We start from the raw sequence: 27,795 nt of genomic DNA on the forward strand, positions 1-27,795 counted from the left end.
ATAACATATCTCTCTTTACGGTGTTTTCTTACATTGCATCCTGATCATATTCTGACTAAAAAACAACACATCTGAAGCTAAATATGCGTTTATTTTTATTTTTTCGACAAAATACCATGTCTCGAAATACGTTGTTTTGTAAAAAAAATTGGTCAATTACACAAACCTTATGTGGACTTATGTTGTTTTGCCAAAAAGTATCATACAAGTATTTTTATCTATAATTCAATACGGTTTTCTGATATAATGCAAGCTGAATATTCTTCAGCTTTTTTGTTTCGAATTTTGAAGCACCCATATCCGGATATATCCTTTATTGTTTGCATTATGACCCCGGAAGGAAAACCAGACTATTGCATTAGCACACGTCATTAAAAACCATACACTAGCCACGCCATCCTGTCCCTCCGGGCATCGCATAAAACACATCACAATGAAACTGACAAAAATGTCACCATTATGCGGGTTAAGGCGATTTTTCAGCGACGCCCAATACATACCAATGGCATCAAATCACCAAGACCACATCATCAACACTAAATATTGTTCTTATCGTCCTCACGAGTATCGGTGAAATTAGAATTTCTGGTCAGCCCTTGAGTTTGAGGGTGCAATCAACAATCAACCACTTTATGACCGAAACATAAATCCGTTTGTTTTCATACAGTTTGTATACAAGTAACAAAAGGATTATGCCTACACATATAGGTCTCATTTGCATTTTGCAGGACTCCATGGGCATGGATTTCCAGTACAGAGAGTCACTCTTCGCCATGCTCACTCGATAGCTTTGGCGAAGCTAACGAAAACACGAGTGGCTCTCGAGAAGGTCGCTGACGCGAAACAACCCCCATCAAGATGTAATTTATGCATTCCTCAGATCCCATGGGCTTGAATGACAGCTAAGCAATGCCGCACCACGAACCATTCTGGATCCTGCCATCAACCATTCTGGATTGAATTGCAGTAACGTAACTCACAATTAAATGTTTAAAAGGCTTAACGAACTTGAAAAGCACCATTCGATATGCGCACATAATTTCAACTCTTGATTCGAATCCTTTACCCAAAGGAGGGTCTCATATCGGTCCACAGATAACATGCACACCAACATACCCATCGCTCCTGGCTAACGTATTTGCATTGAATATTAACTCTTTTGTGCTTTGTTAATTGTTACGTTTGTCCCAAGTGGACACAATGAATATATCACCCTCCTGCTGTTACATGGTATTGTACTGCGAAGAAACCCAATAATATGGGTTTTAATAACGGCAAGTTATCAATTAAATTCATTTAACACTGACCACCATATTAGCAAAGTCGTCTGGCCTAGCCCTATATAACTTATTTTCGGAAAACATGGATTTTATGGATTTGTTTTAATCAAGGCTACGGCAGGCGTTTTTATTTTGCAAGTAGTATTGCATGTGCTACTTTATTCTGGCAAATTTAGTTTGTTTATTGTGCTCTTGTGAAGAGCAATTCTTATAGATGGGAAGAAACCAGAATATATTGCATGATATTTGGTAGGGGGAGATGACAAACCCATAAACCCCCTTTAGCTACGCTTATGCCATTAAGCTAATACCGACAATCAAAGGTCTGCTCAAATGAAAAATTGTAATCACCTAATATCAAGAAACTGAATGGAATATCTAAACTATATTGATGACATTTTTTGCTTATTTTCGAAGGCACTTGTTTCTGGGTGTAACGTTATATAAGAAAAAATTGGATGACAACGATTATAACGACCTTCCAATTTTTTGATACCATTTTGGTAGTACTACTTCGGTTTTGCCTCAAAATATGCCTCAGTTTGGGCGATCACCTCTTCATTGTAGTCAATTTTTTTCCCTGCGAGCATCCTTTTTAGGTCTGAGAACAAGAAAAAGTCGCTGGGGCCAGATCTGGAGAATACGGTGGGTGGGGAAGCAATTCGAAGCCCAATTCATGAATTTTTGCCATCGTTCTCAATGACTTGTGGCACGGTGGAACAACATTTTTTTTTCTTCATATGGGGCCGTTTTGCCGCGATTTCGACCTTCAAACGCTCCAATAACGCCATATAATAGTCACTGTTGATGGTTTTTCCCTTCTCAAGATAATCGATAAAAATTATTCCATGCGCATCCCGAAAAAACAGAGGCCATTACTTTGCCAGCGGACTTTTGAGTCTTTCCACGCTTCGGAGACGGTTCACCGGCAGAGAATGAACCCGACCCATTTTTGTCGGCGGCGGCTGACACTAAATATTTGCCTCCGGCGGCGGCTTGACGGCTAAGCCGATAAAAAATTATCTATTCGGCGCCGCAAAATTATCTATTATAAAATCAATTTGAAGTTTTCCGAATTGTAATGATATTAGTTGTACAACCAATCCTACAATCAAATTTACATTTCATTCAAATTTTTTGAGCTAAATTTTTGTAAAACAATATAGCAACTTGATACTAATTCATTGAAGGTGGAAAGTTCAAAATTTTGGCAAAAACTATAACAAATATTATTAAATTTTTCTGATATAAATCAATATTTTAGATTAATTGGCGGCTAAATTTGAGTCGAGATGAGTCGACACATTCGGCGGCGGCGCCGACTGCTAAAAACGGGTCGGCGACGACTAAAATCGGCGGCGCGACTCGGCGGCTTCATTCTCTGTTCACCGGTCGCTGTCTACTCAGCCGACTGTCGATTGGACTCAGGAGTGTAGTGATGTTTCATCCATTATCGACGGAAAAACTCGGGTGTATTGCGAGTTAAAAGCTGCAAACACAGCTTAGAATCATCAACACGTTGTTGTTGTTTTTGGTCAAATGTGAGCTCGCGCGGCATTCAATTTGGCACAGAGCTTCCGCATATCCAAATATTGATGAATGATATTACCAACACGTTCCTTTGATATCTTTAAGGCCTCTGCTATCTCGATCAACTTCATTTTACGGTCATTCAAAATCATTTTGTGGATTTTTTTGATGTTTTCGTCGGTAACCACCTCTTTCGGGCGTCCACTGCGTTCACCGTCCTCCGTGCTCATTTCACCAAGCTTGAATTTTGCATACCAATCAATTATTGTTGATTTCCCTGGGGTAGAGTCCGGCAACTCATTATCAAGCCAAGTTTTTGCTTCCACCGTAATTTTTCCCTTCAGAAAACAGTATTTTATCAAAACACGAAATTCCTTTATTTTCCATTTTTTTCACAATAACAAAAGTTGCTTCACAAAAGACGCTCTATCTCACAAAATAATTGACTTACAGACGTCAAATTTTGACACGAATCATTTGAAGGTTGGTACTATGTAAAAATAATATGCATTTATCAGCCAACCTGTTACATGTGACCTTTTTCAAAAATGACAACAAAAAGGTTGGACGTATTTATTAAATCTGCTGTAGTACATATCAAATAAAATATTTGTGGAAGTCAATGGATGTAATGGAATTTAAACTAAATCTCGTGAATGTGCGTGAACGGGACTAAACAAAAATGTGTCGAGCGTGAGTAAAAACAAATTGTGTTCGTGAGTAAAATTTCTCCGAAATCACGCTCACGATTAAAACCCACGTTCACGATAAATTTCATGTTCACGATAAAATACACGTTCACGATACACGTCACACTCATGGTAAAACAGAGACACAAAAAAATCACACTCACGAACAAATTCACGTTATCACGCTTAAGATTTCAATGGCGTCCATTGTTTGCTTGTGAAACATATTTTTTTATACCCTGCGCCACACTGTGGAACAAGGTATTATAATTTAGTGCAACAACCAGAAGGAAACGAGATAAACATATGTTGTCTTTGGCAATATTGCTCAGGGCGGGTCCCTGAGTCGATATAGTCATGTCCGTCTGTCTGTGAACACGTTTTTGTGATCAAAGTCTAGGTCGCCGTTTTAGTCCGACCGACTTCAAGTATGTGTTTTGTGTTACAATAAACCCTATCGATTTTGGAAGAAATCGGTTCAGATTTAGATATAGCTCCCATATATACCATTCGTCCGATATGCACTTATAAGCCCCAGAAGCCAGAGTTCTACCCCAATTTGTACTATTGGGGTAGTGCAATCAATCTGATTTAAATCAGTTCAGATTTAGATATAGCTCCCGTTTCGCCCAATTTAGACTAATATGACCACAGAGACCAAAGTTGTACTCTGATTTACGTGAAATTTTGCACTGGGAGTAGAATTAACATAGTTACTATACATGTAAAATTTGGTTGTAATCGGTTCAGAATTATATACATACATATATGTTTTTCCGATTCCGACAAAAATGGACAAAATACCCAAATTTTTCTTATAAAATCGCCACTGCTAAGTCGAAAATTTGTAAAAATAACTGCAGTTTCCCTATACTTCTAATACATATTTATCGATAAATAAATGGGAACATAAGCTTTTATATATATCATCCAACACATTGGGCTGATTTGATCTATTATAGAAAATGTGGATCTACAAAGTGGTGCAGGGTATAATATAGTCGGGTCCAGTTACTTACTCATCAGTGATTGCAGCGAGTAATGAGATTTGTCGTAAATCACAAGATTTTTTGTGAATGCTAACAAAAAACATTTTCGTGAATCAAGAATATTGTCGTGAGTTACGAGACTGAATAGTCTAAGTGAGCCTGATACATCGGGCTGCCACCTAACCTAACCTAAGAGAAATTTCGTAAATTACGAGAATTTTATTGCGCCACGAAAATGTTCGCGTTCCGAAAATATTCGTGAATCACGAGATTTGTCGTGAATTACGAAAATTGTAGTGATTCGTGCGGGAGCGTGAGGCATAAATGTTGTTCGTGCGCGAGCGTGCACGAGTATTTCGTAAATTACGAGAATTTTATTGAGCCACGAAAATTTTCGCGTTCCGAAAATATTCATGAATCACGAGATTTGTCGTGAATTACGAAAATTGTAGTGATTCGTGCGGGAGCGTGAGGCATAAACGTTGTTCGTGCGCGAGCGTGCACGAGTATGATCTTCATTTCGTGAATTTGCGTGAGTACAAATATTTCTTCGTGAATGTACATGAACTCGAGTGAAGTTTCATATATTTACTGTAAAACTAACAACAAATTTAAAAAATCCAATAAAACGTAACAACGTATTACGAAACACACTATTTTATAGCCACAATTGCCCACAGGCAACATTCTGTACCGCCTAAACGAATGGGAGTAACGCTTCTCAAATCATTTCAACTTCATTAAAAGTAAAAAGATTAGCGATACCAAAAAAATTCGGGGTCGAGAGGTTTAAGCACATTTTTGTGTTCGCTATTAAAAGATCGTCATCGAATTCTCCCACTTAAACCAGTTTAACATATTTTGCACAGTGTTGTCACAAGGAAATTTTATTTTGGAGTCGGACCAAAATTTTCCACCAGCTGACCTTTTTTCACTTTTAAGGAAAAACATTTAAAAATTAATTTTTAGATGCACGATGTACACTAAAAGAAAGTTTACTTGGATCCAAAGATTTTGACCTTCCTTTAAGGATTTTGGTATTGATTCCAAGGCAAAGATGCGGATTCTTTAAAATAATGAAAATTTTTTGCGACCTATCTGGCCTTAAATCTAGGATCTATAAAATTAGAATTAGGATGCAGATCTCATTTATCAAATTCTCTTTCTACTTTTCCCGGTATATTAATAAAGCTATTCACGTACAACAAATGCCAGCTTAAAAATCCAAATTATGACAGATACTTCGAAGTATATATTTGAAGCGTTTTTATCTTAAATCTAAAGATTCAATATTTCAATTAATTTAAGGACGATTTCTTTAAATCAAAACTGCGTTTTTTACTTTAAGGAAAATCTTAGTTTAAAGACATGCAACCTTAACGAAGGGACGCAAATTTTTAAAATGTGTCCTGTATTTAATGAAAAAATGTTTGAAGCAAAGATTATAAACTTTCTTTTAATTAACATTTCATTATTTTAAAGAAATTTGTCCTTAATAGTGTGTAAATTGTAATAGTGTGTAAATATATCTACCACATATATAAATAACATAAAAAAACAAAAAAAAAATAAATCTAACGATGTCCGTCCATATGTCTTTTGTAATCATGCTGCATTCTCTAATAATGAAGCTTTCGGGTTGACAGACTTGCCCCAATATACACCGATCTCCCCATTAAGTTTCTTGTGCACATTCGAGTATAGGGGTTAAAATGGCCACACTAATTGAAGCTTACAGGTTCACGGCTTCAAATATACACATCTACGAAGAAATAAAACGAATTACAAAAGCTTTGGAAATGGTCGACGTTAAAAAACGAACCAAGAATAAATCTGAATACAATGAAAAAGTCTAATTGAACTTGTTTGACAAAAAACGTATTTCGCATTACTAGTACTAGTTTCATTTGCGGTCTAAGGTGAACTTTTTAACTTTAACATCCTGCTTAACAAGTTTTCGATATGTAATAGGATCTTATCTAATGGTTTTTATAGAAATTTAATATTTTGGGTAGCCATGCACACGCGCTATGTCCAAACGGTGGTCATTATGTTATTAAACAAAGCATTGTCAATACTGTGGCCGTAGGATAACAATAAATGTTAATATGAAAACGTACGAAGATTATACGAAAAACCAACAGTGTGACACCAGGGTTTGGACTGGAGAGTCGTCCATTGAAATTGCTCGCTACTGTATGCTTGGATGGATGAGTGCGTTATTTTACTTTCTTCTCTTTCACAGTGACAGATGCCGCCAAAGAACATTCATCACTGCCACAATTGGAACTTGTTCTCTCGCAAAAGCTAATAAAATCCCAAAAAGATGAGCATTTTTGTTTTTTGGGTGAAAATCCTAAACAATGAAGCAGCAGGGGGATGTGACCTTTAAAAAACTATTGACCTCCTACAAACCTCCTTTGTTTTGTATTCATTTTGGGTGGTGGTGTTTTTGGTTATACCGAAAGTAATGAATTTGATTTGATGGATGTGTGACAGTGGATGGATGAATGGATGGGTAGATAGACAATGCAATGGATTGATGAATCGGGGCATTAGAGCCTTTCCTCTCGGAATCGTGTTGACAATTGCAGTGATAACAGCCAAGGCCGTATTCAGGGGGGGGATGAGGGGGATCAAACCCCCCCCGAAATGAATGAATATTTTTATATAAATAAATATATATTTTTAGCTGCATAGAAAAATCTTATCGAAGATGTTGAAGAAAAGCTGGAGGTTTTATTTTGAAGAACGCTTACCTATAAAACTTGCACAAATCATAGAATACTAGTTGAAAAGCCCGTCAAAGGACGGTCGAAAAAAACAAATTATTTTTGTTCTCGCACCACAAATTTCATTTTTGGAAAATGTATTTGTGCTTTTTATGTGTGTTTGTTGTTCTTTTTGTCAACATGACTCGCTTTGTTTGGCCATAGCAACAACAACGAAACAGCCAAACATACATGTGCAAATGAAATGGCGCAAAACCCGCGAAAAGAAACTGCCTAATTCAGCGATGGAAGCAATAAAGAGATTTTTCCAAACGTGCATATTCTTTTAAAAATTTTGGTCACTTTGCCAGTTACTCAGGGATGGAAAATATAATTTTTAAGAAAGTACAAAAAAGGTATTTTTTGAGCGGAAAGGTACTTTTTACTAAATTTCAACAAAAATTTCACTGGAAGATTATTGTCAAGAGACTGAATTTTAAAAAAATAAAATTTTGACAAAATTTTCTATAGAAATAAAATTTGGCAAAAATTTCCTATAGAAATAAAATTTTTACAAAATTTTCAATTGAAATAAAATTTTGACAAAATTTTCTATAAAAATAAAATTTTGCAAAAATTCTATATAGAAATAAAATGTTGACAACTATTTCTACTATTTCGATAATATAGAATCGCATTCTTTTTTCGACTAAAACTTTATTGAAGTTCAATAAAATCCTGTTTTTGACTATGTCTTTTACAAAATCTAGATTTTCTTCCCACATGAACATGTCTGTTTTGCCATATTTGTAAAAGACTATTAGCAAATAAGGTTGATAAAGACTTTCTCAAAATATTAAAATATTTTGTCAAAGCCATTGTACCATAAATCTGATATCGACTCAAAAATGTCTACACAAAAGGTACTAAATCATTCGCGGGGGTACTACGGTACTGACCGGGGTGAAAAAGGTTTGAAAAAAGTACTATAGTACTGCATTTTCCATCCCTGCAGTTACTACGTGCTCATCCGAACGTTCATTTTCAACAATGAAGAGATTAAAGACGTATCTTAGAAATTCGACTAGCGAGAGTAGACTCAAAGGATTGGCATTAATGTCGGTTCATCGCCGAATAAATGTGCCGACTGAAGAAGTCATTGATTTATTTGCTGCCCAAAAAGCCCGTCGGCTCAATTTAATATTATAACAAGTATATACAGCACTAAGTTCGGCCGGGCCGAATCTTCAATACCCACCACCATGAACCAAATATTAGGGTTTCCTTTGAAATTTCAGGAGGGCTTGAGGACTTGAGAACACTTCCCGAAGATAAATTTAAAGATTTCACCTATGAGGACTATATCAGATTCTGGATTTATAAGAACCATTTTTGTTTGAGTTTTAAAGGAATCATTAACATCTCTTGTAAGTGTGCAAGAAAATTATAAAATAAAGTCTTGATTTGAAATCTTAAATCTGTAGAAGTAAAATCTGGAAATTTTACATTGAGTTTCAAGCAATTTTCATGATCAGTGCGCCTTCTACACCCTCAAGAAGTGAAGTCGGTCTATATGGAGGCATTACCAAATGGATCGATAAAAACTTAATCCGATACACGTTTTTGTGAGCCTAAAATGCCAGAATATTTACAATTTCAAGCAAATCAGATAAAAACTACGGTTTCTAGAAACCCAAGGAGTTAAATCGGGAGATCGTTCTTATGGGGGCTTACTTAAATATGGACCGATACTCACCGTTTTCGGCACACCTATTTATGACCCGAAAATACCTATCGGTCCATATGGGGGCTATACCAAAATATGGACCGATACTCACAATTTTTGGCACACGTATTTGTGGTCCTACAATACCTCTAGATTTCCAATTTCAGGTAAATTGAATAAAAACTGCGGTTTCTATAAGCCCAAGAAGTAAAATCGGGAGATCGGTCTATATGGGGGCTATACCAAAACATAGACCGATAATCACCATTTTTGCACACCTCTTCATGGCCATAAAATACCTCTAGGTTTCAAATTTCAGGCAAATTGGATAAAAACTACGATTTCTATAAGCCCAAGACCCCAAATCGGGAGGTCGGTTTATATGGGGACTATATCAAAACCTGGACCGATATAGCCCATCTTCGAACTTGACCTGCCTGCAGACAAAAGACGAGTTTGTGCAAAATGTCAGTACGATTGCTTCATTATTGAAGACTGTAGAGTGATTACAACAGACAGACAGCCAGACAGACAGACGGACATGGTTATATCGTCTTAGAATTTCTCCCCGATCAAGAATATATATACTTTATATAGTCGGAAATCGATATTTCGATGTGTTACAAACGGAATGACAAACTTATTATAACCCCGTCACCATTCTATGGTGGTGGGTATAAAAATATTGTATACATACCTATGCATAAATAAAATTTTCTACACATGAGATTATATGAATATTTTTTTTTAAAGTTGAACCCCCCCCCGAATTAAAATCCTGGCTACGGCCTTGATAACAGCTGCTAAATTTCTTCAAACACACCTTAATAACATTAACTATGTTTGTGCTACTACTTTACGACACTTGTTCATAACTCATTTCAATACATTTATGAAAAATTTACTTAGAAATTATGTAGCAGAAATTCATATAAGATTGGAAAGTTAACAGATATAACAATGGATATTATTGTTATTTGTATAAGGAGGATCGTGACGAAAACAATGAGGGGCTGTGGAGATGTGTGTCCTTAATTGATTCATCTAATAAAAGGAAGGACGAGTATGGTTTAATAAAAAGTATAATTAAATTTCAGTTCATTTTTGGATAATTAGATAATTAAAAAAAATGTTCACAAAAAATATTCATTATTGCATGGATTATTTCTTTTTATAAACACTTTTACCATTTGCTGTTGATCAGATTTTTCTTATCATTACTGCAATATAACTTCAAGACCTTTCCCTCCCTATGGCCGTTTACAATAATGTTCTCCACGGTAGTAATGATCTTGCATCAGATGATTAGGCTAGGTACTTAATGGACCATCCACGTTTAAAATAATATAATGTCCCAGGCAAAATATATGTTCTAACAAATTAATATACCTATTATATGTTACAAATATTTTTAACATTAATGACAGTCAGAAAAACAAACCTGCTTCTAGTTTCTTATCCCAGACGACTTTTGTGGAAATTTGGTCATTTACGATTAGGTCACCCCGCCATTTCTTTCGGAGACATAAATTTCAAATTTATGGTACAACGAACTTGACACACCGTTGCATGATTAAAAAAATAATAAAAAAAAAACAGACAATGGAATTCAAACGGGCCATGTGTACATTCATGAATTCCAAATATTGATGTTAAAATTTATTATTGCTTTTATTTAGATCATGCTGTTGTTGTTGGTGGTTTGAGAGCATAAAGACTAAAAAATCAAAACGTGAGGCTCATTGTGGAGTACCAGTTCATAGTTTGAAGTGCGAAAAGGATTTTCCACTTCCTTTGATTAAAAAAGGGTTTAGGCATTCTATACCAAGTGCGAAATATCTACCAAACAATCCTACCCTTACTCCCAAGACCTAAAATAAAACTACCTAACTATCGAGACTCAAATGGGATAATGCGTTTTTCGCATTTCCACATAGCCTCCCAACTGTTTCAAGTAGCAATGATATGACACATTGTTAGATCAAATGAATGTGTATGCCACATTCATTGTTTTCCTGGCCAACCATCCAAAAAAGACTCAAAAAAAATGGATAACCACCCCATCGTTCGACAGCGCTTGCTGTGGTGGCTTATCTGAAATTTTGGCTTCTTCAAATTTGCACATTTATGCCAATTTTCAATGTATTGCGATTAAGATCTAACTTTGAATGGAGTGAGAAGATAGTAACCCATAAAATACACCTACCACGTTCTTTCATCAAACGTTTGCGGACACATACACGGGAAACAATTGTACGCAAATTAAGGATCTACATAAGGCTTCATAATACACGTGTGCTCATAAAAATGTGAACTGCATGTCCCACACGCATCTGCATTATTTAGCTTGGAAATCGGAGTTCGCCTTTGTATGCATGTTCAATTTAAACTCGATATATGTGGTTGCTCTATTGTCTTACTTCATTGTCTTTATTGTTTTCGATTTGCATTGGAATAAATGAAATTAAATAAACATTTTTGCTATGGAACACAATGATCCAGAACAATGCCCAAATAATTGATATGTCCAAATGCCGCATTAGCAATACAAGAAAAAGTGAAATGAATTTCATTTAAATCTATTCTAATATGAAAGATGTATGCAATATTAAGGACATTTTTTTATATATAATGAAATTTTAATTAAAGGGGAGTTTCTTCAAACAGCCTGTGTTTCATATTTGCATTTCGGTGTAAAAATTATATGTTCAGAACTCAAAATTTTAGCACATTATTTTTGAGTGCAAGCATATACATAATATGTTAGAACATATTCTGTTTAGGGCATTACATTTTCTTAAATATGTCTCTGGATGAAAACATGTATTAATTTATAATAATTTATAAATTTCGTATAAACATATATCATATTACAAACGTCAAAAAAGATAGATGAGGACGAAGATAGATAGCGAAGGAATATATATAAAAGTGTAGATTACTGAGTAAACGTTCATGATTACTGTATGATAAAATAATTCCCTGGTACTTGTATTACAAAAAAATAAAAACAACAAAATTCAAGTACACCCAAATGTCAGTTTTGTTTACAAATTTAATGTTAGTAAGCAAAAGATACCCAGCAAAAAAGCGTCACCAAAAAAGTACTGGAAATGTTCTTTTTGGATCCGGAAGTGTTGCAAAATTGGCGCAGAAGCGATGAATTTAACATGGGCATGTCATAGGACGGATGTCCACCATTTCACCGTTGCACTGACTATGCATCGCTTCTTAAGGTGTGATCCGAATTTAGTGTTTTGGATATGATTTGAAAAATTTTGTGATATTTTGATAAATAAATGCTCTTTAAACTTTTTTTATGATTTTTAATGCATTCTAACGCTTGTCTGCAGCGCGTGACCTCAAATATTTTCAAAAATGCACAATTTTTCTAGAATGGATTTAGCAATGTTTTCGACAAAATTTAAATAATTTGCACCATTTTATTAATACTTCCTATGCTCCTAACCTATTTGAAACAGAAAAGTTAAAATTACTTTTTAAAAATATGAAAAAAGCGAGTTATAAAAAATTGAATTAAAAGAACTTCCTGAGTAGTTAAAATAATACATCTCTGGAAGAACATTTTTGGAAGTGCATTTAAAGTTGTGCCTTTAGAAGAACTTCCAATTTTTTTTTGCTGGGATAATGGCATAAATTTTAATGTTCATTACCAATAGTAACCTGTGTACCCTGTGGAATGTAAAATGTAACCAATAGTAACAAGGCATGTTTTTGACAATTGGTTGTACTCAGCTGTGAACAGCTGACTGTGATATAGTACCTTTAGTAGTTTTATCATGTGATTATTTATCGACTTTTGCGCCGTCCAGGCTATAAGTCATTCCGGACGGAATGTCTGTGTTTGAAAAGAATCTTAAGGGGACCTTATACGGTAAGGGGATGTTCGCCAAACATAAAAACAAATTTATTTTCACAATAAAAACAGGCATTTCTGCAATGAAATTAGAGGGACCGCAAATTCTGGTAGAAAATTTAAGAAATATATAAATCTCAAGGAGAATTGTGGCAAAAACGTAGAAAAATTCCACTTCCATTCAATGGAAAACCAGGCGAGAAGTAATTTGAAATTCATCAAGTAATTTGTAATTTATGAAATTTAGATTACTGCCGGAATCATTGTTTTGCCACAAAAACCCGGATTTTTATTGTTTTCTTCCATTTTTTTTAGTAGAAAATGGCTTCATCCATAACTTTTTGTACATCTTCTTTGTTTATGTTTATGCTTCTTTTTATTTTTTTCATGTTGTCATAATATTTGTTCGTGCAGTCTAAAGCCTAGTACTAAGAACGTTATCGCGAAATAAATGCGAAATCTTCGTTGTGAGCATTTTCCAACAAATATTTATACAACCCTGAATTTTTCGCCCGAAAAAATAGGCAGGCATATTATTTCGCATAAATGAGTTAAAATCCCTGGGTTTGAGATCCTATTTACATAGATAGATGAAGACATTCGTTTTTGTCAGAAACGAACTTAGTACTAAGCATGGCTGAACAAGATTACAATTTTTTTATTTCGACAAAATTTTAAGATGTCAAAATCATATGTTTATGGTGATTGCAGCTCTCTAAATGACACTGCATAGCAAATGCATCTCAAACAAACTCGCGCATTCATAGCTGGAGAATTGTTCAAAGATGACTTGAGTATCTTGATAAGATATTCCAGACCCAAAATACCACGCACATAAGATTTTAAACTGCATCATAAACTGTTTTTGTTAATAGATGGCGAAGATCCATTTGACTGACTTCCATTCTTAACTTTGGTGGGTATTATAGTCTTATTTGTCTCATATCGGCGTTCCTCGGATGAATTATCCACTTCACAATCACTCATAGGTGACGCAATTAAATTTGAACCTTTATTTTTCTCTGGATTTTAATTATTTTTTCAGGACAAATGAAAGAATAAATAATTGCCACTTTTACCAATGCCATACGATTCTTCTATCAGCTGATTTTGACTTCTTAAAATTGTAAACAACATATTGAAATTTGTTGTTTTTGTTATCGTGATTCAACCTCCTTTTTCAGCCATGGTACTAAGCATAAGGGCAAAACTTGAACGAACACCCCTGCCAACATTTTTTGAATTTGACGGCGCTTCTGAGAATCCCCACCACGTCGAAAACAATTGTATACGACATCCAAAACTCGTCCGAAAAGCGCCGTCACTATTGAGAAGTTGTACCACGCCAAGTTACTACAAAAAAGTATCGCATAAGTGCAATTATTAGGTGCCTTTTTTAATAAATTTAGAACGACGCCAATAAGAGCCCCTTCAAACAATCACAAAAAGTGTATTTTAAGATAGTTGTAAAAGAATAATTGTGGTCAAGTAAAACACGATTGCTCAGATGTTTATTAATTTGATTAAACCTTTATAAATTCTTACAAATCTAAAATTTATACCACTATCACAAAACATTTAACATAATTTTTTCATTAATAATAGAATGATGTTGATTTACAAGTGGCAAGTTAAATGTTGCAGCTATCAGCCAGTGTTTTTATTCTCGATGGAGGCAGCGTGTCTGTAAAATATCTGAAAAACAATCACTTTATTCTATTTGGAAAGTCAAAAAATGTTCACCAATAAACCTTTTACAATTTTAAGCGAAATAACTATGTTTTCAGCATTTCATTATCGACTTTAATTAAATAAATTATAAGAAGCTAGATGCGCTTGGTGTTTCACAAAATATAAAGTGGATCTTGTAACAATAGTGATGGCAAAATACTTTCATGTATATTTCATACGCTTCCCCTATCACAGTTGGCGATTGTTGCAGTGTCACTTACGAGTCTGTGGTAGTTATGAGGATGAAATGGAACTTTGAAATGCTGGCAGGGACACAAAAAATAGACGAACCTCTGTCGTAGTGTTTATCCGACTTTGTAAGGTCCGCTTTACAGTGTGGCCAATCGATACGAATTGTCGACGATGAATAAATAATCGATAAATGTGTTATCGATCCCATAAACAAGCATCAATATTGATTACGTCTTCGAGCATAACTTATAGTGTAGCCAACATTTGGCATATGTGCGATACGAACACTGTCGTCCGGATAAACTTATAGTCTGGATGGATCATTACATATTTTGTATATAAAGAAACTTTTGGGTGTAATATAATCAAAAAATTGCAAATATATGTTTTTATTTGTATAAATATAGTATATGAGACATTTTGCTGGAAGCAGACAAATGTTTAGAAACTGAATTTGGGGGCCTTTCAATGTTTAGAAACTGGAATTGGGAGCCTTATTGGGGCCTTCCAAAAATATGTTTAAGTTTTTGTTTGAACAAATTCTAAAAAAAATATGCTTGAAGCAGAATATGTTGGGACTATACACTCAAAACAGTGAACTCTCTATTTCACAAAAGCCAATTTAACCTTATTTTAGTTCATGGAATTATTTTGTTTGGAGAAAGTTTCCTTTCCATTTGTTTGTACGTGAATAGCGTTATTAATATATCGCAATAAGAGAAAGCAAATTCCATAAATAAGACCTGTATCCTAAGTTTAATTTTATTGATCCTATTTTTAATGCTATATAGGTCCCTAAAATATGCATTTACTTTGTATTGACACTGACACTATTGACAAAGAAGCGGAGAATACAAGTAAGGATACTTTTAAGACACAATTCTCTTTTAAATTTGGGTTTTGTGTACTTGCTTCTAGGAAGCAAATTTTAATTTTTCGCTTTTTTCTTCATATGCTATCAAAGACCTTTAAAAGCGAGTTAACGACAACTTTATTTTCCAAATTAAAACTCGACTTCCAGTAGAAATTATGCTATTTTTCAAGTAAAAAACGTCGTTAAAATAAAGTGTTGAAAAACGTGTCCTATATTTGAACGATTTTTTGCTTTGTAGTCAAGATGCGAAATAACAACAAATTTAACGACAATTTCATTAAATTTAAAGATTTTTTCTGAATTATTAAAGTTGACCTTAGCCCAAACATATTTTCTTTCATGTAATGATACCCATTTTTAAGTCAAATCACTTAATTATAAGGACAATACGACTTCATTGAAAAGTTTATCGACTTTTGGACAAGAAAAAACTTTATATTAGAGAAATGCGTCTTCTACACTATGCAAAATATGCCTTCGTATTTTAAAGACATGAAATCTTTGGCCTCACGACAATATTTTTTTCAGTGCAAGTAAACTTTTTTAAGTGTGGGAAAGGTAAACCATTAGATAGGAAAAATAATAAAGTAGATAGGAAAAAGATGCGAAATAACAACAAATTTAACGACAATTTCATTAAATTTAAAGATTTTTTTCTGAATTATTAAAGTTGACCTTAGCCCAAACATATTTTCTTTCATGTAATGATACCCATTTTTAAGTCAAATCACTTAATTATAAGGACAATACGACTTCATTGAAAAGTTTATCGACTTTTGGACAAGGAAAAAACTTTATATTAGAGAAATGCGTCTTCTACACTAAGCAAAATATGCATTCGTATTTTAAAGACATGAAATCTTTGGCCTCACGACCATATTTTTTCAGTGCAAGTAAACTTTTTTAAGTGTGGGAAAGGTAAACCATTAGATAGGAAAAATAATAAAGTAGATAGGAAAAATAATAAATAAATTTGAAAAAAGTATAACGATATTTATTTTCTTGATTCCAATGAACTTTGTATGTTATTATTTACACCGCATTTTGATATGAAATGCGTATTGTTTTTTAAAATCCGGCTTAGTTTTCAAACCATTCTTAAATTCGGTTATTTTTTAAGATTTACCTTAAACGTGGGTATTAAGTTCGAGTTTAGCAGCTAAAATTGAAAATAAATCTGTAAAAGCAGAATCAAATTATGACTTTTTAGGATTTTTTTTTAATTGATGGAAATGATTCAAAGCAAAACAAGTAACTTTGAAAATTGCAATTTTAGCGTGATAATGCATACTTAATAAAGGCCTTAACGTTGCGAATATGTGAGGTTAAGACTTTTAACACGATGAAAAACCTTAAAAATCGAATTGTTTCCATTGGTTAGTCAGTGTTAAAAATATTGTCACACATATTATTGTTAGAGGTAAATTGGGACTTGAGACCTATAGATCTAACAATGACAAAACAAGCGTAAATGGAAAAGCTGCAAGAAAGCCCAGAACCTGACGAGACACAACAGGAATCCACACTGGGGCTTATCACAAAACCCAAAGACGAATAGAATACACCAGAAGAATCCAATAGTACACAGGATGAGAAAATGTACAAGACCACACCTAAAGGAAATAAGACAGGTCATACAAGAGCTTGGAAATGCAAAAAATCCACTCAAAAAAAGTTTACTTGGATCCAAAGATTTTGACCTTCCCTTAAGGATTTTGGTATTGATTCTTTAAAATAAAGACATTTTTAGCGACCTATCTGGCTTTAAATCTAGGAAATAAATTTAAAATTAGGATATGGATCTCATTTATCAAATTTTCATTCCCTTTTCGAGGTTTATTAATAAAGGTACTGACGTACAAACAAATGCCAATTTAAAAATCCAAATTAATTCAAAGATGCTAAATCCTCAAAATAAGTCTTAGCCTATATTTCAAGCGTTTTTATCTTAAATCTAAAATTACAATATTTCAGTTAATTTAAGGACAATTTCTTTAATTCAAAAATGTGTTCAAAGACATGCGACTTTAACGAAGGGACGTAAATTTACAAAACTAGTGTCCTAAATTTGATGAAGTAAAGATTATATACTTTAATTTAATTAAAATTTCATTATTTTAAAGAAATTTGTCCTTAATACTTTGTAAATCTCGCATCCTAAAAATTAGGTTGCGTAATGTTTAATATCACGTAAATATTTTTTTCAGTGTGACTGCCGACATAAAACGACTAACAACATTGGATAAATTTCCCGAACATAGGAAAAGCGACACAATGTTAAGATCTTCCTCACGCCCAAAACACGCATCATACGTATATGAAAATCGTTGTACGTTTTTTCTTTATGGTGGGTACTAAGTTCGAGTTTAGCCGCTAAAATCAAAAACCAATCAGCAAAAACTGAATAAAATTATACTTCTTTGATGCACATTTTATTACAGATTGATGAGGAATAGCACAAAGCAACTATTCATAAAGTTATTATTCTTTGAAATGGATTATTAAAGAAAGGTAATCTTGAAATCTTCGGAGGGTTTCTTTTATTTTGGGAGAGAACAATAATCGGCCATCATCTGGCAGAGGAAATCAGATTTAACAAGCTGGCATAAGAAGCGACTGTAAAAGAGAAGGAAACCCACAGGAAATGAATAACCCACCAGCTACAATTATGCCCCAAGGGTCTCCGGAATATAAGGAATCACCATATAAAGTAGGATAAGAAGGAGACTCAGCTTCATCATCCAAGGGAAACTCACGCGAAATCCAGTTGGCGAATTCGTCGACCAATAACTACTAGTCGTCAACAAGACGGAATCACCCTGTGATACAGAAGGATCCAATAGCGAAGCAGTATTCAACAAGGCCATATTACCATCTGAAAATGTTTAGGTTGATGGGTTAACCACACAAAAAACAGCAAAGACCACGAGTAATCCTTGCAATCAATCTTTTCTTATCCCAGGACATTTTGAAATGTTTGATTCAAAAATTTTAATGAAAAAAAGTTGGCGTGATTAATAAAATTATACGAACATAATAATTTATAGCGAGACTATCAAAAAACCGTACTAAGATTAGCATAAGCTAGATCCTTTTTGGAAGTGGAGCCCGGGACAAAGGTATATATATTTTCCCTAAATGCGGTTACTAAGTTCGATTTTAGTCGCTAAAATTAAAAAAATAATCAGTAAAAGCAGAATATGATTATATAAAAATTACTATTACGCCAGATTAAAGGTGAGTACTCTGTTCGGGTTTTCCACCTAAACACTTATGAAATAAAAGCAGAGTAATATATTTAGTTTTCAAGCTGAAAACCAGCTTGTTTTCACGATTACTTTTTTTAATTAATGAATTTAGATATATAAAATGATTTGCAATCAATTCCTTGAATCTTTTCCATCCATTATTTGGCAAGACTTGATCCAAATATAATCGCCTTCATAAATATATTTGTACTTTTAATTTAGTGTTTTGGTGAAAAACCCGAACATAGTACTCACCTCAAAAGTGTAAAAATATATACATATGACGACGATTATATTTTTACCTATTCTTGCCAAATTATGAACGAAAAAGATCCAAGGCATTGATTGCGAAACATTTTATATATTAAAAATGTAAGATTTTGTAACGTATAAATCAAATAACTAAAGGCTTTTGCATATACAAAGCTATGTACATGATAGTAATGTTCGAATTAAAAACTACGGCTAAACATATTTTACCCCTAGGACCCAGTGTACACTTAGTGTGTTTCCAGATTGCATTTTGATAAAGTGGCGTTTCTTCGATTAATAATATCTAAAAAGACACCTATTAATTGCCCTCATCTTTACAACGAATACTTTTTTTTACTGATTTATTTTTGATTAAAAAAAATTGTGGTAGCAACTAGAGTTGCTCCCTTATTTTTGGTTTTAATGTGGGTACTATGATTTTCGAGTTGAAAACCATTATATTTTTTCGATTACCTTTACCTAAATAATAAAAATTATAATTGAAAACAAACTTATTCCTGTAAAGTCTTGTCGAAATCTAGAGGAACAAGAAACTACGCATCAATTGAGTTAATTTATCTACAGTGAAACCTCTGAAAGGTGGACACTCACGGTCGCCTAAATTTTGTCCATATTTGGGAGGTGTCCACTTATGAGAGGTTAATTTTAATGTGTTAATATAGCAAACGTCCCCAGACAATTGTCCACATTTGAGAGATGTCCGGTTTTCAGAGTGTCCAAGTTTGAGAGGTTTCACTGTACTTTAAATTGAAGTGTTTTAATAAAGTAACCACAAAAATTTCAACGCGAAAAGCGAACGTAGTACTTACCTTAAGGTGGGCATTAGTTCGAGTTTATAATAATAATAATAAACACAAAACATAATTTATAATAATAAACACAAAACATAATTTTGAACAAAAGGAGGCACAGCAATTGATGTTGCAAAACAAGTATTAGCAGTTCAACCAACATGTATAGTACCTGAGTAGAAATGAATGGAATCACAAGAATTAATTGCTATGTTCCAAAAAATAAAATGCAGCAAATTAGATTTTTTTAAATCCAAAGTTATTTGTAAAATAACTTCTGATTCTTCTTTTTCAATTTAATTATTATGTATGTATGTGTGTAAATCGAACCACTAGTTGCATATGTAATCATTTCGTGACATTTTGCGATGTTGTCAGTACATTTCGATGAAATAAACGCGAAAATGTTCCAAAATGGCTGTTTTTTCCTTCAAAATGTATTGTCAACACTATCATTATTCAACGCGAAACAATGATTGAGGGGGACTTTTTTCGCACCAACAAATAGAGTACCGGCCTTTAAGCGAAACAACTATGTTTTCAGCACTTCATTATCGATTGTATTTAAATAAATTATAAGAAGCTAGTTGCGCTTGGTGTTTTATAAAATATACACCCAGAAAAAAAGGGACTCTAATGCCAACTGAACTTTATTTTAGTTCATGAAGATTAGTTGATTTTAGTTAAATTTTGCACAATATGAGTAAATGTTCCTTATTTGAATAATTCTTTGCTAACTTTAATGACGTGAACTACAAATAAGAAAAAAGTTGTATACAAATATAGTGCACAATTTTACTAAAAAATAAAATAGTTCATATTTTCCTAAAATGGCAGAAGTTTGCTTAAATTTTTATTTTTAAATCCAATTTTTTCTTTCGACATATGAAATTTTGTTAAACAAGAGAATAAAATTAATTATTTTTAATAAATTTTCTTCAATTTGACAAAAAGTATTAACTTATTTGTAACAAGTTGCAATTAGAAAACTATTTTAGTTAAAATTTTCTAAAATAAACCTACATTTTCTTCCACTGTGGGTTCACATTTTTTGGGTGTAAAATGGCTCTTGTAACAACATGTTAGTGATGGCAAAATACTTTCATGTACATTTCATACGCTTCCCCATCACAGTTGGTGATTGTTGCAGTGTCACTTACGAGTCTGTGGTAGCGATGAGGATGAAATGGAACTTTGAAATGGTGGCAGGGAATCCTCCTAGATCTCAGTAGAGATAGGCAAATATCAGCTGGCTCGTAGAGGATTTCAACAAAATCACTTTCGAAATCGTCTATACTGCCTTGTACAACTGTGATTTTAGTACTAAAAATGCGCTTTTTGCAACCCTGCCCCGATTTTACTTCTAGATGAATGTGTGCGTGCGTGTGCACATATGGGGTTGTGTTTGTATTGATATATTTACAAACAGCAGTTAAATCCTCAAATCTACGAAATCTAGTTATTTTGCCAGTCCGAACACTTGTAAAGAGATTTTGGTTCTAAATAGTGTCTAGTGCGAACGTAGTATAAAATCAATTACCGCATTCATAGCTGGAGAATTATTCGAAGATGACTTCAGTATCTTAATTTTTGTACTAACTCCCTGGGGAGAGGAGGAAACAGGTAGACGTTCTATACACAGATTTTAGCAAGGCATTTGATAAATTGCCACATAATATATTAATTGCTAAACTTCAAAAGTTAAGTATTCATTCAAATTTATTATCTTGGATAACGTCATACATTTTGTAAAGGTTGGCAAATGTATTACGGTGTTCTCACCAAGCATGTTTTGGGGTTGGAAATGTTTTCCCTTTATAAGCTCTTCAAAACGAGTCGTTTTCGCCATACTAAAAAACAAGTTGAAAACACAAGTTTTCCTCCAAAACACGTCAATTTTAGAATGTGAACCCACCTAATTTGGAATATACCCCGAATAACATACCCTATTCAAAATATATGTCAAAATATTGATATAATTTTCATAGAAAAAAAGAATAAACAAAGGCTTTTAAGAACATGGACATGTGAAAATAACATAAAATTGTTTTCCCTTTGCGCTCGCGATAATTATTGGACATAGGTTGTATATATGTGAATTTCGAATAAATGTGAATTTCTAGTTTCCATGGTAAGTGTCAAACTAAAACATCTCAACTCGGTGTGAACGGTGAAATGTTTTGGAAAAACGAATGAGGAAAACGAGTCAGTGGGAACATAGCATTATACGTATGCAATCATATATAGAACAATGTAGAATTCATGGCATTCAGCAACTTCATTTTAGGAGAAAGCTCCAAGGTATTGTTTTTATAAAAGATCTTATGGATACAAATATATATTGCCCAGAATTATTGTCTTTCTTGCCATTCAACGTTCCTTATCGATTTTAAGGGAACATCATTTATTTAATATTCCTTTTCATAGAACAAGCTACGGGATAAATGAACCCTTAGGTTTGGTTAGGTGGCAGCCCGATGTATAAGGCTCACTTAGACTATTCAGTCCATTGTGATACCACATTGGTGAAATTCTCTCTTATCACTGAGTGCTGCCCGATTCCATTCCATTCCAATGAATCCTTAACACGATGCCTCAATTTATTTAATTCCATTACAAACCGAATAGGTTATCACACAGAACGACACATTTTCAAGAGAATGCTTAGAATTTTGTTTGATAATGATAACGTAAATTTTGTATAATTTGTTTGCAATGTATAAATCATATTTCAACATTATTATGAAAATTTAATGTAATCTTCAAGAGCATAGCTCGGTAGATGTAAATAAATAAATAAATGATAACGTGTTTCTGTCCCAAAATACCACGCACATCAGTTTTCAAACTGCATCATGAACTGTTTTTGTTAATAGCTTGCGAAGAGAAGACTGACTTCCATTCTTAACTTGGCTGAGTATTATAGTCTTATTTGTTTCATATCGACGCTCCTCGGATGAATTATCCACTTCACAATCACTCATAGGTGACGCAATTAAATGTGAACCTCTCACTAATTAGGACTAATCGCACCGCATATATATATGTGTAACAGCTGATTCGTCATTACGATACGTCTTTCACTAATTCAGAATGTAGATGTCAACAAAAGTTGACAGTACGGGTCTGTGAAATAACTTGGAACAAAAACTTAAGTCCATGAGTCTCTACGAAGCGAGAAGCAAAGAAAAATACTGCATTTTCTGAGAACGTGTTATGTGTAATGTTGCCTAAAACTCCTAAAAGTGTATTCTGGAAATTTGTCAAAGGCAGCGCCAAGACTCTTTTTGTAGTTGAAGCTGTTTGTTTTGCAGCATCGTATGCTGTTTATTACCGCATGAATACAAATCGAGGTAGGTGACCATTTATATAATAAAAATACATTACGTTGTACTTCTTTGGTTAATTTCGGGAATCGGAGTATCATAAAAAGACAAGTATAACAATAAGAATACCAATAACATTCATATCAAACTTGCGAAGCCAACAACGCAATATAGCAAAATCTTACTCTGCTGGTGGTGACAAGTGATGACTCACAAATATGGTTTTGTTTGTACAACTGGCACATCTGCCGGAAGAACAAGTAAGAAAAGGAGTAAACACTTTATTATTGGGATAGTAATTGACTTTAAAAACAGGCTCCAAAGAAAAGAAATGGTTTTTTAAATTTTAATAGCTAACTACGATGTTTTCGTGCATAATGCAAATGTGGGAGGATTATGCATGAAAACATCGTAGTTAGCTATTAACATTTAAAAAATCATTTCTCGTTTTAGCATACAAACTAAACAACGCTATTACAAATATTTTATCGCAATCTTATTGAAAAATTTTGCTTTCAGAATTTCGCCAATACGTCAACCAAAACTATCCGTTCGTCTTGGACTATTATTATAAACTTGGAGAAGTGTTAGGAAATAGCAACTTACGAGAAATAGATTCCACAATTTGGCGCACCCAACAAAAAAAGGAAAACTAAAGTAATACGCTATACCAAACACTCACCCAACAAGAAACTCATTAAAAGGTATTAGTAACAAGTAAATGGCTTCAAATCCCTACGTTAAGTCCTTAATATGGTTGGTAGCATTTGGCGGCATTGGTTATGGTCTATTGCGCTTAACTGAGCCATCGGAAGAAAAAATTGCAAAAATACGATCAACTACAGCTCGAGTTCATCTTAGTGAGGACGAACAAAAGAAAATTCAGTTCCTACAGAAATTGCAATCGAGCGTCTCCGACACGACCCCGATATATCTAAAAAAGAAAGAAGAGTAGAAGTTTATTTATATTCTACACAAGTTTTAGAGAAGCAAAAATGAATAGCACGCGGTTTTCGACGAAACATTTGGATGATGATGTTGGCGATGGTGATGGAATTGCTTCGATCAAAAAAGACCAGGTAATGGAACGTTTAAATAAACGCAATAAGGAAAGACAAAACTATTTGGATGTAAAACTGGAGCAAAGGCATAAAGAGACACAAGATAGTGAGGGAGCGGACTATTTCTCTCAAGCTTTTGCGGACAAAGTCAGAGATATTGAAGTCCGCGTCAATAACCTAAGTGAAATATCATGCAAAAAATCCATTGGGGAAGGTACAAGCTTAGATCTTGCTCGCCACTTTACAGAAATTGCTATAGAAATCCAAGAACTGCAAAGATATCTTACTAATTCGACGATGTTTTTAACAGACTTCAAAATCAAAGCTTGTCAGAGTATAGTTAATGACTTAATGCAAACCTGCGAAGAAGCCAAACTTAAACTTATGCCAAAGAAGAAATTCGGATTTAGTGGTCGAAAAGTAACACCTAGACCATCACTAAACCCCAAATTGGCAAAGGGCGACAATATTGATGGGACGGAAGGTGCTGAAATTCCAAATGCTGTGGCAAGCAGCAAAATTAACTGGACCCTTTGTAATAGAAGCAACGAGTATATTTGTCTACAAGGAGATGAAGTGCATAGTAAGGACATAACCATTGCAAATTTACAAAATTGTTTTGTCGAATTACAGGGACCAGCAGGGTCGGTGCAGATTTCCCATTGCTCTGACTGTACATTCCTCTGTGGCCCAGTTGCCCGTTCACTCTTTGCAGATTTTTGTAACAAATGCTCGCTCGGTGCTGCTTGTCAGCAAATGAGATTACACTCCTCTGCTCAATGCCAAATATATTTGCATGTCACCTGTCGTGCCATTATTGAGGATTGTAAGCAAATTGAAATAGCACCTTACAATTATGCTTACTCTAATATAGAAGACGATTTCGAAACATCAAACCTCAGTAGGGAAATTAACAACTACAAGGACGTTGCCGACTTTAATTGGTTGTCTCCAGATGTACCCTCACCCAATTGGCATTTGGTCAAAGACTCTCCTACCAATTGGATAGAAAAGAGACAAGAATTCCTTTCGAGAAACTCTGACAATTCATCCTTATAGTCCTCGGATTATGCAAAGCAACACCGAGTCAAGCTTTTCTCCAAATATATAAGAAAGATTATTATAATATTGGTTCTTGTCGGAAGCATATATTGCTTTGATAAGTCCCAGCATCTTGTATCTTTTTAGAATTCATCTACATGTGTTTATTGCCAATTATAATAACATATAGTTGTATATCTGGAAAATTAATGGATCTAACCATATTTAGTTTTAAATACATTTTTCCCCTACAAATACTAATCATAATATTTTGCAATACACAATTTAAATAAAACAAATAGAATGCAATTACTTACGGAATTTATGAATGTTTTGAATATCATATAAAAATTACGGATTTGTTCTGCGAATATTGTGTTTGTTATATCGAATTCATAATATCATCAAATGAATCACTTAAGCTGTACTTCTCTCAGGTGTTACCCACCTGAGAGAATGGTTAATTGCTTCAATCTCATCAGTTATTGGAAGCATAATGTAGAATCAGCTCACCGAACAGTTTAAGGCATTAATCCTGGTTTTGTGAACATTTTATGAGCCTCGACACACTTGCGCTTGTTCATCGTTTATTTTCGTATTTAGTGCAATTTCGTCTGTTACAGGTCACTTTAGAAATTGTTCGATTTCATTTCGTTTCCAATTCAAAGACGTAAATTGAAAAATTACCAAAAGGCTTTCAGGGACTACCCTATATTGGAAGTTACTACTATCTGTTTTTTTCATAGGAAAAACATAAAGCAAACTTTGAGAACTTTCTAGTAACAGAAAGAGAAATACTATCAATTACAAATAAAGAAGCCGTATTCAACAATTTTAAATCACCAATCATCATCAAGATGTTGAACAACTTTTTTATTACAGCTTAAAAAGCAGGGGAGAATCCTAAACTCTCAATTGTTGCCTTGTCCCCATAAAGTTATAATAAAATTGGCAAAAAAAGTTATAATTTTATTCTGCTTTTACAGATTCATTTTCGATTTGTCAGCGGCTAAAAGTAACGTGGTGCACACCTCCACTCAATGGCGACGAACGCACACGGAAAAAGCTATTGGATGGGCGCAGTCCGCCAAATCCGTCCGTATCTCCTGTATATGTTATCCGATGTCTAGGGTATTATGTACACATACACGGGCTGTTTAAAAAAAAAATGCACCCAAAAATTAGATTATTGGACTGGCGGCCCGCACCGATGGTGATAAACAAAATTTTTATTACAGCTGATAACACAAAGGAGAATCCAACAAATAACATTGTCTTCTTATAATAATGCACGTCTGTCTTGCCTACAAAGGTGTTTGTGTGTTCTCAGTTCGACCGGAAATCAAAAAGTTTATCAGTGTCAGATTATTCACTATCAGTAATGCTGGGTATATTTATGGGTGTTCAAAAACGCCGTTCAGAATCGGCTAGAAAAGGAAGTCCCCTGTCGTTGATCTAAACATAGAATCGAGCAACACTCATTGATAAGGGAAAAATTTTCCACCTATAGTGTGACAATGGAATAGTCTAATTGATTGATCAAATATCTAATAACAACTACATTATTTTCGTCGGTGTTTTTTTTTTGAACTCTTATTGGCATCTACGCACTATCAAATATAAGATTTTATAGTTATGTGGTTTTAGTTAGTTATACGATTTTGAAAAAATATATGATATTCTCTCCCGTAGTGAAATTCTAAGAATTTTATGTCCTTGTTGTGCGGGTGTTATTCAATAAATGTAATTGTAAAAATAAAATTTAAACGTAACATACCTGATCATCTTCTTGAGTAAGGTCATTTTTGTGTGTCACTAGAATGTATGCGAGTCTCCAGAGGTTTCGTGAATCACGACATTTCTATTAAAGTTTCCGTGCGAGACTACGGATTTTTTATTTCGTGAGTGTATGTGAGTCCTGGGGTCTAATCACGGCATTCGATATCGAGAATTTTTCGAAATCTTAATATCTGGGATCACGGGAGTCGATATCGAGCAAAATCGTCAAAATCACGACTACTTTTCTTTAATAATCCACTTTAAGGAATACAAACTTTGTGAAAGATGAATACCCACCTTTAAGGTGAGTATTAAGTTCGAGTTTAGCCGCTAAAATCGCCAAAGTGAAAACTAAATCAGTAAGAAAAATGCATGAAATTATACATATTTGTTGCAACTTTTTTTATAACTTGATGGGGAAAAGCCCAAAGCAAATTTTCACAAAGTTTGTATTCCTTAAAATGGATTATTAAAGAAAACTAATCGTGAAAAAATTACGTTTTTAGCGGCTAAACTCGATCTTAATACCCACCTTAAGAAAAAAAGTAATCATGAAAAAATTAAAATTTTAATTCATTGGATCTTTTCCATCCATTATTTGATAAGACTTGATAAAAATATAATAGTCTTCATAACTATTTTTGGACTTTTAATTTAGTGTTTTGGTGAAAAAACCG

General features: G+C 33.9%; 3 protein-coding genes across 3 annotated transcripts; all 3 read left to right on the plus strand.

Moving 5' to 3' along the window:
• Positions 1 to 23,023: 23,023 nt before the first annotated feature.
• On the plus strand, positions 23,024 to 24,135 carry LOC142227440 (protein CEBPZOS). The gene is made up of 2 exons (XM_075298006.1): positions 23,024 to 23,264; positions 23,757 to 24,135. The coding sequence occupies exons 1-2, from the start codon at positions 23,135 to 23,137 to the stop codon at positions 23,891 to 23,893; spliced, it is 267 nt and encodes an 88-aa protein (XP_075154121.1). The 5' UTR covers positions 23,024 to 23,134; the 3' UTR covers positions 23,894 to 24,135.
• Positions 23,959 to 24,192, plus strand: LOC142227441 (uncharacterized). Its single transcript, XM_075298007.1, has one exon. The coding sequence runs from the start codon at positions 23,959 to 23,961 to the stop codon at positions 24,190 to 24,192; it is 234 nt and encodes a 77-aa protein (XP_075154122.1).
• Positions 24,193 to 24,232: 40 nt separating this feature from the next.
• Positions 24,233 to 25,660, plus strand: Tbcc (Tubulin-binding cofactor C). Its single transcript, XM_075298004.1, has one exon. The coding sequence runs from the start codon at positions 24,233 to 24,235 to the stop codon at positions 25,355 to 25,357; it is 1,125 nt and encodes a 374-aa protein (XP_075154119.1). The 3' UTR covers positions 25,358 to 25,660.
• Positions 25,661 to 27,795: the final 2,135 nt, after the last annotated feature.

The sequence above is a fragment of the Haematobia irritans genome, chromosome 2 (assembly GCF_050003625.1).
Source record: "Haematobia irritans isolate KBUSLIRL chromosome 2, ASM5000362v1, whole genome shotgun sequence".
NCBI lineage: Eukaryota > Metazoa > Arthropoda > Insecta > Diptera > Muscidae > Haematobia > Haematobia irritans.

Coding starts and splice junctions, on each gene's coding strand:
- LOC142227441 (XM_075298007.1), top strand. CDS start 23,959: ATGGCTTCAAATCCCTACGTTAAGTCCTTAATATGGTTGGTAGCATTT.
- Tbcc (XM_075298004.1), top strand. CDS start 24,233: ATGAATAGCACGCGGTTTTCGACGAAACATTTGGATGATGATGTTGGC.
- LOC142227440 (XM_075298006.1), top strand. CDS start 23,135: ATGTTGCCTAAAACTCCTAAAAGTGTATTCTGGAAATTTGTCAAAGGC. Junction 23,265..23,756: donor CCGCATGAATACAAATCGAG/GTAGGTGACCAT, acceptor TTTTGCTTTCAG/AATTTCGCCAATACGTCAAC.